The sequence below is a fragment of the Oryzias latipes genome, chromosome 3 (assembly GCF_002234675.1).
Source record: "Oryzias latipes chromosome 3, ASM223467v1".
Taxonomy (NCBI): Eukaryota; Metazoa; Chordata; class Actinopteri; order Beloniformes; family Adrianichthyidae; genus Oryzias; species Oryzias latipes.
This window is the reverse complement of record NC_019861.2, coordinates 13,702,428-13,717,255: the sequence shown is the minus strand read 5'-3', so window position 1 is coordinate 13,717,255 and position 14,828 is coordinate 13,702,428. Positions and strand designations below refer to the sequence as shown.

At 41.2% G+C, this 14,828-nt stretch overlaps 1 protein-coding gene across 1 annotated transcript; it reads right to left on the bottom strand.

Annotated features, from left to right (window-relative positions):
* Nucleotides 1–2,231: 2,231 nt before the first annotated feature.
* gatm (glycine amidinotransferase) lies at nt 2,232–6,297 on the bottom strand. Its single transcript, XM_004066917.4, has 9 exons — nt 6,139–6,297; nt 5,233–5,451; nt 4,959–5,154; nt 4,674–4,864; nt 4,317–4,454; nt 4,019–4,183; nt 3,834–3,897; nt 3,648–3,764; nt 2,232–3,567 (listed from the first exon to the last, which is right to left on the bottom strand). The coding sequence occupies exons 1-9, from the start codon at nt 6,205–6,207 to the stop codon at nt 3,455–3,457; spliced, it is 1,272 nt and encodes a 423-aa protein (XP_004066965.2). The 5' UTR covers nt 6,208–6,297; the 3' UTR covers nt 2,232–3,454.
* Nucleotides 6,298–14,828: the final 8,531 nt, after the last annotated feature.

Genomic DNA, 14,828 nt, shown 5'->3' with positions numbered 1-14,828 from the left:
TCCATTCCTCAAAAAGGATGAAATTTGAAGAGTTTCTTATAGGTGACATGACTCAACTCCTTCCACAAATGATGTTTGCTTTCAACAATGAAGCGCTGCGATCTAAAACGGATGCACCTTGATCTTGAAGTTCACCTTTGATGTCTCTGAAGGTTGTCCTGGACTCTTTGGTGAAAATTGGTATCATCCGTCATTAGTTTTGCATCTTTCTGACACATCCATGGAGGTTGTCTACAGTCCTGATTACCTCAAACGTTTGAAAATCATATGACGCTGTAGCCACAGAAACATCAAGCTGTTTGACAAATACAACATATATGTGTGTACATGCATGAGTGTGTGCATTCATGTGTATGTGTGTGTCACCAATCAGAACATTGGCTTGTCACCTTTTACTTGGCTAGTTTGACTGATTATAGGATTGAAAACCCATGCTGTAGATTCCAGGGGGCACCCTCATGCCACTATGGTCAAAATATATGTAGCGTTTTCTGTATTAACTATTTTTTTGTTAAAAATGTCTTTAATTTTCCTTCAGGGTTTGGTCTTGGATTTTACGTATATCTGCTTTGGACATAAATTCCTATCCATCCATTTGCAGGACCTACTGAATCCCTTTCTGGGTCACTGGGTTATTGGAGCCTATCCCAGCTACTGCTGGGTGAAGGCAGGGTACACCCCAGGCAGGTTGCTCTGTTGCAGGTCCCACATTCACACACTCACATTCATGCCTAGAGACAATTTAGAATCATCAATCAACCTATGAAGCATGTTTTTGGACTGTGGGAGCCTCCCACTGAGAGGAAGCTGGAGAAAACCCACACAGAAAGATCCAAGCTGGGATTGGGTTTGGCCTTCTCCCTTTGAGATGAAAGTGCAGATGAAAGTTCACGTCTGTGCTGCCCCTATTTCAAATTAATGTAAATATTCATAGAAAATATATTGCTGCATTTCAACTGTATGATCTTCTTTGTTGTGTCATCGTCTTTAATGACTCTTTCTTTGTGACGTTGCAATAGCAGTTCCCCTGACACATCGGCCTGGTTAATGTTTACAGAAGTGTTACTTTCAACGAGTTCTCACAGACAGTACAAGCAAGCATAACACTTATCTAACAGGTGAAGGGATCCCAGGTTCACAGTGGCCTAAATGAACTCACTAACTCACAAAACATTTCTAAAGTTTGTGTATTTTAGGCATATTTATTTAATGCCACTACAGTTGGAGGGGTAAATACTTTTTAGACATTGTGTGACTTTGGAAGATGTGTTTATGGGATTATTGAATCAGATTTTGGTGACTTTACTCTGATGATTTAGAAAAAAATAATACCTAGCCAGCGTAGGTTTTGATTTTGTTTTTATGGGAGCTGTACACTTTTTAAATATTAGTAACGTCAACAAAAAACCGACAATGAACAGTGAGTGACAAAATCGACAAATTGTAATTTTAATGCAATTGTGTATATTTCTTGGTGAATGTTGATATTAAAGCAGATCTCATGCAGTTAAAAATCCTACATGAAAGTCTGAATATCTTAATCAAAAAATTACACACAGTTTAATTAAAAAAATTCTTTTATTAATTTCAATCAAAAAATGTACACTGAATGATGAGTTTCCAAATCTGAATGTCATGAAGAACTTAATATCCAGATTACCGGTATGCTCAATTTTTCAGACGTTGTTTCATTTTCAGTTTATAAAACCTTGTATATCAAAATAAATCATGTATATAGAAGTAAACCTCCAATAATTACTGAGGATTTTGCATGTTCTCCCCGTGCATGCGTGGGTTTTCTCCGTGGACTCCGGCTTCTTTCCACCATTCCAAAAAATGCTTCATGGGTTAATTGGTTACTCTAAATTGTCCCTAGTGTGAATGTGAGAGCGCATGGGTGTGTGATTGTGGCCCTAAGACAGACTGGCGACCTGTACAGGATTTCCCCTGCCTTCGCCCACAAGTGGCAGGGATAGGCTCCAGCAGCCCAGTGACCCCCGAAAGGGACAAAATGGGTTTAGAAGATGAATTTATGAATGAAAGGATGAATGAATAATTACTGATTCATGTTTTTCCTGAGGTATACATGTCCTTGGTAAACAGTTATTAAGGAAATGTATAATTTTCTTTGTGGGAACTAGGTTACTTGCAGTATTGTTGAAATCTGGCAAAATTAAATAGTTTCAAAATGAAATGTAAAGCAATAAAAGAACCACAGCACTGCATAGAAATGTCTTAAAACTTCATTTTAATAGCGTGGCATAAAACAAACATTTTTTGCATTACTCTGTTGAGCTGCACATCCCCTGAATTATTCATCTGACAATAAATATCAAGGCAGTTACATCATGCAACTCACTCTGAGGACAGCAAAGGAATCAAACATCTTTTCACCCTTGAAGCAATTTTTTTTTTTTTTTTTGCTGTAAAACTCAAAAGCAGAAAGTATTTCAGTGAGAATGACTAGCAGCATGTAACTGGCCCAGATGTGTAGTAGTAGAATACAGCAGAGGCAAAAGGTGTACAATAACTGATATGGACCGCGTAGTAAATATATAAAAACATTAACTGATGGGAAAGCCAATATAAAGTTGTAAAAATATAAGAAAAACGATTTCTGTCCAATAAATCTACTTCTTTTCCCACTCTTTTTTTCTTAAAAAATAGTGAATGACAAGTTAAAATTAAAATTGTTTTATGACCTACATACAAAAAAGTGAATACATGACTTTAAAATACAACATTTTTGGAAAATAAAATTAGACTTGTGTTTACTGGAGGTGTTTTTTTCATGGAGTTTATGTGATCTTTTGCTTCTGTCACAGCTTTCTCCTCTTTGCTCGTAGATTCAGAGATTATCCCACAAAAATGCAGCTTGCGCACACACTTCAGGACCCTCTTTAAGACTTGACGAGAAAAGAAGCAAAGAGAGGACATTTGCTCCAGTGAAAAACCAACCCCAAGTTTTCCAAAAGGAGGTAGTTTGGCAACCCCTGTGCCCTCATTTGATGACACTCCCATACCAAATTGTACCTTGTCCTCAGAGCTTCAGCATCGGGATGGAGAAGAATCCTTCATCTTCACAACAGCCATGCCAGAAATGCAGTTGATATTGAGATTGTGTGTGGTGACAACCATTAGCAGAGAATATGTACTGATCTGTGAACAAAGCTGTCTGCAAAGGCATCAATGCCTGATAGAGCAAATCAAAACCATTCGTAAAAGTTCATTCTTGACACAAAGGCGGAGAAGCAGCCCCTGCCCCCCGATCATTTGTTTCACACAGAAACACACATGGCCAAATTCATTAAGACAGAGGCCTACATTTGCAGAGAACAGTTTTCTTTTCCTTTTTTTTTTTTTTTTAAGTGTACATTACTGATCAATTCACACAAAAACAATTCTGGACAAAGCCTTTTCAAAGCTCAATAAAAACTGCCCATTTCTGGCATGGCTAATGAAAATAGGACTGCAAGGTACCACGGCGGCGGACATCAGTTGTCCAGCAGTGGAAGCCGCCACCCAGGGAGTTGGCATGGCGAATGTTCACCTTTATGGTCTGGATCCCTGCAAAAAAAAGACATATATGAGAGAAATCCGGGACTGACTGACATGCAGAGATTTTCAGTTTGGGGTTGAGGATTTACCGAGGCTCTCAAACATTTTCTGAATGGTGCTCTCATTGGCATCCACCATCACACGTTTTTCATCCAACATCAGGACATTCATGGACAGCCATTTGGACGACATCCACAGTGGGTGGTCTGCACAGAAAGATGTTTTTTTTAGCCAAAAGTTTCCTACCTGAACAAATTTCAGTAGCAAAAACGCACCATCAGGAATCAAAGGTGTTGGAGGTTTTACAACAGTCCAGCCAGCCTTCTTGAACATATCAACCTAAAATAAAAGATAAACCAAAAGTTATAAAAGTAGAGCTCCGCTCTAATTCCACCAGAGGGCAGAAAAGCACATTTCAGGAGCTGCATTTTTTTTGCAAAGGAGGAGTAGTCATTGTTACCTGGCGACATGGACGATCAGGGTTGGACAGCACCAGCCCTGGACCAATGATGTTAAATGTGGCATCAATGTGCATGGGATTAGGGTCCTTGAATGAGATTATGTGGACCTTGTAATCCGGCGCCAGATGACGACGCATCCACTCAATTCCCATGTAGTTTGTAACCTGCGAAGAAAGAAAAACATGATAAGTGAGCGTCTTATCTGGGATGCATGTTCAGATGCACGCTCCTGAACTCTGCAGGAGGGTTCAGGAGCCTTATCTAATCACTTCTGTCGGTCTGCATCCAAGTCAGCACCTGACTCCTCTGGACGAAGAGGTCCCTCCCGGCTCGTATGAAATCAGCAGCATCAAAGCAGGGCTCATGCTCGGTGGTCACAAATTTCCCCTGTGCAGCCAGTTTGTGCCTGTCCTCCACCGTGCGGATGGGGTAGTCCTGCGCAACACCGGAGAGACATGATTACAGGGAAGCAATAAAGCTGGAAGGAAAAGTCTGTTTCCCACGTAGAGGCACAGTAAACAGCAAGGGCATGGAGTTCAACGATATCAAGAACCTGAATGAGGAGTTTAAACACAGCTGATAAATGTAGCACATGATCTGGAACAGGATCGGGTTTCGTCTGTTAACATTTCGAGTAGACATTTGGAAAGTCACCTGATCATAAAGCTCATCAGCCATGGTGGGTTTGGGAGCTGTGGTCCATTTAGCACCTTTTCTGAAGTACTCCTTGATCAGGGGTCTGTAGGCACGGTACTCAAAGAAACGAGCCCTCCAGGCCATTGGGGCCTCAATTATTTCATTCCCAACCACTATGAGGATGTCTCTGGGCATGGCAGCATACATTCCTAAAGGAATTATTATTATTATTTTAATTTTCATTCATGAAAACAAGAAAGTCTGTCAATTAGAAAAATTGATGATTTTTGTTTTTGTTTTTACCGGTTGATGAGAAATCTGGAGTTTTGTATTCCAAAGACCAGTCGATGGGCTCGGGTCTCCTCACAACGACACCCTCATGGCGCAGAATATTGCACATTTCTTCAATCTCAGCAACAGCTTTTTTCAAGTGGTCCGCAGGAAAAGACTGGCCCCCATGCTTCTGGTAGAAGGGCCAATACTTCTCATATGTGTTAGCCTGTTGGGACATGTAGAACCGTCAAGACAAATGCAAATCTGCCCATCATGGGTCTCCAGATCTCAGCGACAAACTCACTTTCACTTCCACAGTAAAGGGAGGCACGTGGGCATTTTCGGCTCGACCCACGATGACCTCCTCAAGGGGGTCCCATTCATTGTAGCTGCAGACAGGACATTCCTGCGGAGCAGACTCAGTAACATGTTCCTCTTCAGCTGCATGTTGTGGCTGTGCAGCTGCAGCACTTGAGGTGCTTTGAAAAACCCTCTGCGCCCAGCCAGCAACTGAGCGGCCAAGCTTGGGAGGAAAAAAATCATTTAGTTTTATGCTAATACAAAGAAAAGAAAAACAAAATAAAGCAAAATAAAAACATTTCACTTTTTTTTAACAAATAACTGCAGCAAATCTTTGTACTTTAATTATTTATTCAGTGCAATAAACATTTGATTTAGTCAAATGATATGCCTTGAAGCTGTGCGAAGAGATGGAAACTGACAGCAGGCAGTGAGGTAGATTGGTTTAGTGCCAAAGTACACGTTGTATTAAGAAGTCTTTTATCTCCTCAGATAGGCAGGAGAGCGTGGCCCCTGATCAACTCCAGTGTCACAGAGTTTGAGAGCGCATCTGTGCCAAACAGCTGTTCGCTGTCACTCCAGGAGCAAAGGAAAGAAATTCTCTGCAGTCAGGAAAATCAGATCCGTCCTTGGCCTTAGGTTTCTTTGACAGGATTTACTTCCATCCATCAAAAGTGGATGGAAGCAATACACTGGATTGTTTTTCTTTCTTTGCTTTTATTTTTTTTAAATGCACATTTAGACAAAAAGAAAAAACGTATTTAAAAGTTACACTGAGTTAAACCACTCAGATGAAGATTAGAGAACATGTCCAACAAAAATGCCTTTATTGACTGTGTGCTTTTTTTAACAGACAGATTTCTTTTTTCTAAAAAGAAAGAAAAAAAATAAAGACCACCAAAATACAAACCAGGGCTCCGATCAGATGGGCAGCCTCGGCCCCCCTGCTGCCTCCTCTCAGACACCTCACTCGCAGCATTGTGATTGTCCCAAGAAAGAATGATTGGAGTCAAAGCGGCGGCGCACGATCCGCGTCTCCGTTTGCGCTTTAGTGTAAAGACAGAGCGCCCGACCCGCAGCGCGCTTTATAGCGGCGGGTCTACGTGTCTCTGAAACCATTGGTCGCTCCCATGTAGTGATGCAACGTGACTTGAGAAAAGAGCATTTCTGAAACACAATCCCTGACGCCAGCGAATTCTTATCAACCGGGTAGGCAAACGTAAGTAGCCCAGCACATCGGAAAAAAATAATAAAAAAGCATTCAAATGTATTTATTGCGCGCAGAGCAATGCACATTTTTTTCGTGCACCAAAAAAGAAATTCACTTTTGAAACTAATTCCTAGTGGACCCCAAAATCCCGAAAGTAACAGTAGAAGAGTGTTTTCTCTCACAAGAAGATAAAGGGTTTCGCAGCAGGAGTAGGGCTGTCTTTAAAGGCGTTCAAAGGTTCGTGTTTTGCAGAAGAATCAATGAAAGTGTGCAACAGATTGCAGCTCCACATCATGTGCTCGCAAAGGTTTCACAACCCGCAGATCTCCAGGGGGGCTGCTAATGTTTCCATGCATGTGTGGGGGTGGGGATAGTGATGGGAGGGGGGGGGGGGTGGCTTGGACAAAGACTGGGGAGTTGAAAGAACATGTGAGGATGCAGAATCCTTCTTCGGAAACTCAAGGGATTGGTTTGACTGCAATCAGAGAATTTTCACAGGTCTGGGGTTTATAGTGAGTCTGAATGAGGCCATCATGTAAAGAGCAAATATAAAAGATGGCTTGCATAAAGAGCGCAGCGACGCACGCAGGTGTTCCACTTTGCTCTCGACACCAAAGACTGCTGGGGTTTGCCGGTGGTGAAGACATGTGCATGCAGATCTAGTGCAGCTACATCCATGTTTTCTGTATGTTTATTGTTAAATGGTCTATTTTCTTATATTTTGATAGGGATGTTGTGGGTTCATTTATGCTCTTTCCTCCTGTCTGTAATTTTACACCCTTTCCACTTCAAGCAGGTGACAGGAGGTTATTTTTTCCCACAACAGGGGGGCTTCTTATATGAAGGATCTTAGCAGTTGTAATGAAGAAGGAGACTTGAGCTACTTACTCACACTTTACGTGCATTTATAATGTTCAAACTGGACAAGCAGGGGGCTTCTTCTTCTTTTTCTACTGTTTACTTGCACATGTCCGCCACCCATTTTTAAAGATGCTTGGTGCAAAATGTCAAAGCGGTGCAATTCTTGCAAATTGGGTGCGAAACGGTTTGGATGATTGCAAGTTTCTTGCAATGGCAGATACAGTATAGTATATTAGCATCATGTCAGGAGAGTGGCCTTGCCTTTATTTGAAAAATAAACACCATCAGGCTTGTTGCCGTAGGGGGTTCACTAGATAAACCAGCTACACTCTGAGTTTGGTCTTTTCAAATTTGACCTCTGTGAATTAAAAAGGAAGTCATCCATACCCTGATTGGTCAAACCTTGACCTGGTTTAGCTTTCAACTCACAGTCAGTGGCCACATGTTTTTTACATAGAGCCAAAAAAACATTCGTAAAAACTTTCATATCCACACATCAATATGTGTTCCGAAGCCCGAAACGTGCATTTACATGAGTTTTTGATGGGTGTTTACATTTGCTTTTCATTTGAGGTGCCCTCTTGAACACACATTCCTGAGGGTGGTGTGAACTTAGCTTCAGACTGATTGTGATGAGCATAGCATTTAGATGAGCATTTAGACCTGTTTAAAAAAAAAAATTGGGAAAAAATGTAAACAAAAACATCCTAAAATGCAACATACAGGCACAGGGACCTAAAATACACATCAGTCCTTCAGTCTTCAATAGAGCTTGTGCGTGTACTTTGACACTGGTATTTTATTTATTTTTTAATACATACAAAAGTACTGAGACAGGAACGCATTTTGCAAATACTTTAATCAGCTGTTGCTAGATCACAAGTGTTGATGTCCTGAAAATGTGCTAATTTTACATTGAAAACTTGTTTTATTCCTTTTAATAATTGCCTATTCAGGTTGTCTTAACACATTTTAGCCAACTCAAATATAAAATAAAATGGATACATTTTATTTCTTGAAATGTGAAGCATTTATTAAAAGCCACATTAAAATAAGCAAAGACATTTAATTTCTCTCTAGTAAAACTGATCTAATAGCTGTTTGATTCCTGGCTCACATCAGCAAACCAAACCCGACTCTCGTTCCTGCGATAGAAAAATCTCAGAAAATCCTCTGCCACATGTGGTAAATCTTACAGGAAGCTAACACTCGGGGGCACACCGGGATTTCTCCCAACCACCAGGATAAAAGAAGGTCTGGTTGTGATGCTGCATTCTCATGCTTATTCAGTCTGCCTTCCTTTAAGTGTTGGAGGATCTTTATCTTTATTTTGAGAGCACTAGCTTACTTAGAATCCACAGGACACTCCCCCACCCATCCCATTTTAGGGTCTTTGTTATTCAGTAATGTTAAATCTTTCTTCTGGTTAAGAAATAAAAGTTTAAGTTGTTTTAATTGATTTCATGGCCAGTGTCTGCTTGTTTTTTGTGTGTTGGGCTTGGAATTATTATTTTTACTGTTGTTTTTTATGATTGTTTGTTTATTTATTTTATGCAAAACAGTTTGAGGTGTTCTGCAGGAGGAAAAGTGCAGTTTAAAGAAGGCTAAATTTGAATATAATTTGTAAATTTATCTTTTTTTTAAAAAAGTGTCAATCACTCCTGCTCTCTTTTAACAGTTCGATCACATATCTATGACGGTGGTTGCATGCACAAATGTGAAATATTGTGTGCTGGCAACATAAGAAACCAAACAAATGAGAAACGACCAAACATCTGATAGATCGTTGAAACAGACCACATGGGAGTTTTACATAAAATGGTTTTTTACACACTTTTACCTCAATGGTTTAAAATTCAGCAGGTCAGAACCACATGTCTGGACCACGTGAGCAAATCTTTCCGTCTTCCTTCGTTTCCTTTTTTCAAACTTCATTGTTTTAGATCAAAAGTTGTGTTTTTCTCATCTTTAAATGCTCTTACATTGTGATTTGAATCACTGCCTCCTATCATAAAGGGCAATTTTGTTTTTTTCCTTACATGTTTGGTGCACACTGCTTTATTTTGAAACTACCTTATGTAACTGAACAAGTCAACAACTTACAGATCTTGTTTGTCTCATGTGTCCTACAATTTCACAAAAACTCAAGCAGAAACGGTTCAGAAGTAAAATCCCATCTTCTTTGCCCAGGCTGATGGATGGATCTGCAACTGCTGACGCGGAGCTTGTCTGAAGATCAAAATGTAAACCAAACTTTGTCACGTTTTATGTGGAGTTAATATTCCCAAATTATCCAAACTGGCTCAGTTTGTGGTGTTTGGGAAAACCCTTATCAATACTATTATTTTCTCAGCACAAGTCATTTCAGATTTACTCCTTAGTTGTTTTGAGTGAATACCCTTTTTCAATTCACACTCACACATTCACCCTTAAGGTGAATTTCACAGTTGACAAGTTTCTGCAGTTTTTGTAATAAACATTGGGAAGTATGAGCACCTTCTCTGGCTGTGTGCTTGGCTGGAATAGAAATACAAATGCATGTTAGGGGTACATGCTAATAGAACATATCACTAACAGGGTGCTACTTTGGGAAATTACAAGAAAAACATGAAGCCCTGCACTCAAAGTTCAAGTTTGTATTTGAAACACAGTAGTGCCAGCTCAGGATAGCCCTGTACTGGCTAATGATAGTATGGCTCATTAAAATGTCATGCCGAACATAGTTTTGATACAAAAACACATTTTCAGGACAATTTGAACTCTAAAGGAATGGTACATATTAAGAGAATTGAAATTTGTTTTTTTCTCACATACATAACAATGAATAGGCTCCTCTATGTGAGTGGATTTAGATTTATTTATCATAAATCAGGAATCCGGGCTGCAATAAATCAGGCTTGCAGGTTCCAACCTGATGTGAGCATATCTGAAATGAAGAGTTCAACATGGCTCTGAAAAGCACACTGCTCTCCTGCCTCACACATGCATGTGTTAGAGCATTTCTGAGCATTTTTGAGGACAGTCCAGGAGAGATGGCGAACATTGTTTCCCTGTTGAGGAAATGATGGAAGTCATAATCGTCAAAGATCTCTGTCATAGTTAAATGAAACAATATTTCTAGTACTTACAATAGAGTAGCTACAACAGTGTGTTTCTTTAATGCTTTATAGTTTTTGTGAAACATGTTTATCTCAGAGGAGTGAGTCAGTGTTTGTGTTGTCTGCTGAACCAGACTTTGCACATGTATTCACAGAAAGTCATGGGTAGGTCCTCCTACTGTAACATTTACATCAACTGGATCAGGCTGGTTACTTATGTTTGCTTAATAAATCGGGTTCAGAGAAATCTGTTGTGACTATTCATGATGGGGATTGATTTGTAGAGCAATACCAGATTCTTTTGCACTAAAGGCAAGTTGTCCTTTAACATAATCTCATTTGTTTTTGACTTTGTATGTTGCTTCCACAGATTGCTGCAGACTCAGAATCTCCATCCATATTCCAAATATAACCATAAACTGAAATTTGAATGAATGTAGGACACAGTGAGAAGGTTTGGTGGGTAAAAGTAAGTGTTGCTCAGGAAAGTAGCAGAAAAGGAACAGATTAAACCACTGACCTCTGGATCCACAAGTGATGAATGGATTAGATATAGTTAGACAAGAAGTGTGTGGTCGATGTGTTTGAGATCATTGTGATGCTGGAATATCCAGCCATGTTGCATTTTAAATGCTCTTACTTGCTGCGGTTACATGCGCAAAATATCTTAATTGGATCAATAGTTTTGATTTAAATCTAACCGTGTACATGGGATCAGAAAACCTTTTTCCGATTAGAATGAACGTTCACATGGTCACACTTTCGGTCGGAATAAATCATTTGGGCATGCTCAGTAGTGTTGAAAATACCGGAAGAGCCAAGAGGAAATGGGTCCCGCTGTAAACGCTGTAAAAGTTGCCAAATGCATTTATGCAGCAGCTCGGTGATATACGAGATGATCTTCTAAACGTGCTTTTATTACTGTTATGAATATTATGAAGCGCCTGTGTGCTCATCATTTTATTTTTAATCCGTGTGGTCAGTGCTTTTTTTGTGGAAGAACGGAGCTCCCAGGAGAGGCTAACACACGCGCTAACAACATTAGCCTTGTTTGATGAACATAAAATCCATGCGGGAAATGCTGCAATCTGCATCTTGGCTGCACGTAAATATGTGGGAATGACATCAGCCTTTATTTTGTCGGAACACGACTGGAAACACAAATCCACGTGATTGTTTGAACGGTTTCTAAGGACTGAGCGACATTCTGCTTTGAAAAGCTCACACACCGCCCCAAAGCCGCTGTGTGAGCTGGAAGTCCGGCAGCCGCTAACCCAGAGCCGCGTGACGGATCGCAGTCCGAAGTCTAAGTCCCACACATAACAAAACTACAAAATGCACGCGTAACAAAGCATCCTCCCCTCCCCTCAAACACAAGTTACAAACCCGGCTGCTCTGCTCAGAGACACAGTTTGCTCGGTCCACCGGCACCCGAGTCCGGACCGTGCAGGGTCCAGACGTCATGGGGCACGAAGCGCTCCTCCCTGGCAACCCTCTCGTGAAGGGTGTAAGAGAGGGGAGATGTCCGCAGAGCAGCCGGTCGGTCCTGTTTGAGGTCCAAAGCTTTCTCTGGAGCGAAACACCGTCTATGCGTGGCGTAAACCAGAGCAGTAGTGACACAAGATCGGATTTAACCGTTTACAGGCAACACAATCAGATCAACAATCGGCATAACCCACCTATCTCGATCGGAATGAAATTTTGATCTGAATGAGTTTGATCGGGGCAGAGTACTCCGAACGGCGTGTTTACATGACGCATTTTTCTTCCGATCAGGAGTTCTTTCCAATTACCGGACTACAAGCCGCTACTTTTTTCATGCGCTTACAGTCCTGCGGCTTATTCAGTGATGCGGCTAATTTATGGATTTAATTAGCGGCAGCCATGTACGTACTTTCGAACTTGGTGAATAGTTTGAATTCTTTATCTAACACCAAGCACAAGGCATTTATATTCAACACACCTCTAAGCAGCCAAACAGCATGGAGTTGACTTCAGGTCTTAGACACTTCAGTCATGGTTCAACAAAATGAAACACGCATGCCCGGCCGCATCCCAGAATCCTTTGGTGCCATTAGACCCAACGTGCACCAGATCGCCGCTACATTATGATGAAGCTTTCAAGTTAAAAGCAATCGTTACCAACGGGTTTGGAAAAGCCGGTTTGCTGCGTGACGGAGAGAACAGCGCATGGAGTGAATTTACACTCCATTTACGGTTTCTAAGGAAACCGTAAAAGCGGAATTTTGCTTTGAAAAACTCAGCCTCCGTGTGAGCTGGAGACATCTTCTCCTGCTGACTGAGCTGCGGGGCCGATGGCAGTCTGAAGGCTCCCACACGTAACAACGCACCCGCCCCTCATACACAAAACGTACAGTATTAAGTCCGATTGCTTTGCACAGAAACGATTTGCTCCATCCACCGGCGCAACGGGGACGAAGTGCTCCTCCTTGAAGCCGCCATGGCCAGAGGTGTCGGAGTAGATAGGAAGGGGAGACAAGGAGCGCGCGGGGCGGGAGCGGAGCGCAGAGGCGTCCGCGGAGTGCAGAGGCTTCTGAATTCTGACGCACGCGCCGCACTGAGGCGCGCGTATCGCGCTGAGGCGCGCGCTTTTCAGTCGCCGCTGCTGTATTTTACCGGTGTGTTTTTTAACCAGCCCTGTTACTCCCATAACGCTGCCGCGACACAAGCGGAAGGAGAGCTTTTCCCGTTCACCCCTCCATGCACTGCTGATACTTGCTCATTCTTAAACACGTACAACAGAATGGCGAGCCGGGCGTTGGCCCCGCCTTTAGCCCCTAAGACTCATGGGAAATGTGGAATCGCGGATGTAAATTTCCTCATCATAACTGAGGGATGTAATGTTGATTATATGGTTACTGTTTGTAATTTTATGTATGATGCCTAGATTGTCAATAAGTAAAAAACAAATGAAATAAAAACACCATAACTGAGGAACTTGTGAACAGAATAAAGGTCCATGCTGTTTGACAGATGTCGATACACTCAAATACATGAGCCAGAGGCAAAGCTGGCACCACCCACAATGTGCTAATGAATTGCACTCACTCTGGGATGCTGGCCGTGATCTGTCAGGATGACAATATCGCCTAACACATGCTCGGCTTGTACTCTGACGCGGCTTGTGTGTGTATAAAACTAATTAAACACGTGAAAATGGGTGGGTGCGGCTTGTAATCGGGTGCGCTTTGTAGTCCGGAATTTATGGTACTTTTGTCCATGTAAACGCAGCTACTGATAGAAGGTTTTCTTTTGCCAAAAATCTCATCATACATGCTCCTGTTCTTTCTTTCCCTTCGATGTCCAAGATGCGCTACTCTCACAGTCAGGTTTTGTTTTTTGTTTTTTTAGATGTGTTTCTGTCTCACAACGTCTACAAAGTGTTAGCTCACATCAAGAACGGCCGGGAAGCCCTCTTACGGCTGGAACAAACAAGTCACAGAGGCATTTATTTTTTTATATACCTCGTACTTTTGTTGTCTAATTTTAACTTTTAACTTAATTCTATTAATTTTGCGAATTTTTTTTTCCTTTCTTATTTACCCTAAAATGAGAAATGCCAAAGAAAAATTCTGATGTACCGCATGTGCAAATGGCAATAAAGCCTTGAATCTGAATCTAATACGAATTAGTCGTTCTTTCCATTTTGCAGAAAAGTAGTCCCAAATAATGATTTTTCACCCCAATGCTTCACAGTCAGTTGTTGGGATTCAACATTCTTGCTCCTCCAAGAAAGGTGAATGGTGAGGATAGAAGAGCTTCTTTCTACATGTGGCTTGTGGCTAAATACATTTATAATTTTTAAAAAGCGTACTATGTGATTTTCTGGATTTTTTTTCTTACATTCTGTCTCCCACAAGTGACCTCTCCCCTCTTTTTAAGTGGGACAACTTGAAAATTGATGACAGAAACATAATTTTGACCCACTGTTTGTGCATCTACATTTCTTTCATGTACTGTGCTGCAGCTGTTGGTTTCTATACTCTACTTGAATCTTGCTTTAGGATAGGAGCAAACATTTCCAGGTAAAAACAAATCACAGTGCTGAATTCCTGTTCTGACAGCTTGATTAGCTGGGTAGCTCAGTTGGTGAGGTAGAAAGCTACCATGCAGGAATCCAGGGTTCAATTCCTGGAGGGGAATAACTAATGGGGGCAGTTGCCATATCAATAGTGAGCAATTAACATCACTCAGTGGGGGTCCTTAAGCCTCCTGAGTGCAGCTCACTGCTCCCCCAAATGCAGAGAAGAATTTCCTCATTGTGGGATCAATAAAAAAACTTCGCTTTTTATATCTTTGAAAAGAAAACCTCCATTTGAATCTTAAAAATTTCTATTTGGTTTTTGCTTTTAAATATTGTTAACTATCCTGACCATGTTAGATTTGTTAGATTGTTTTCATGCATGCTGG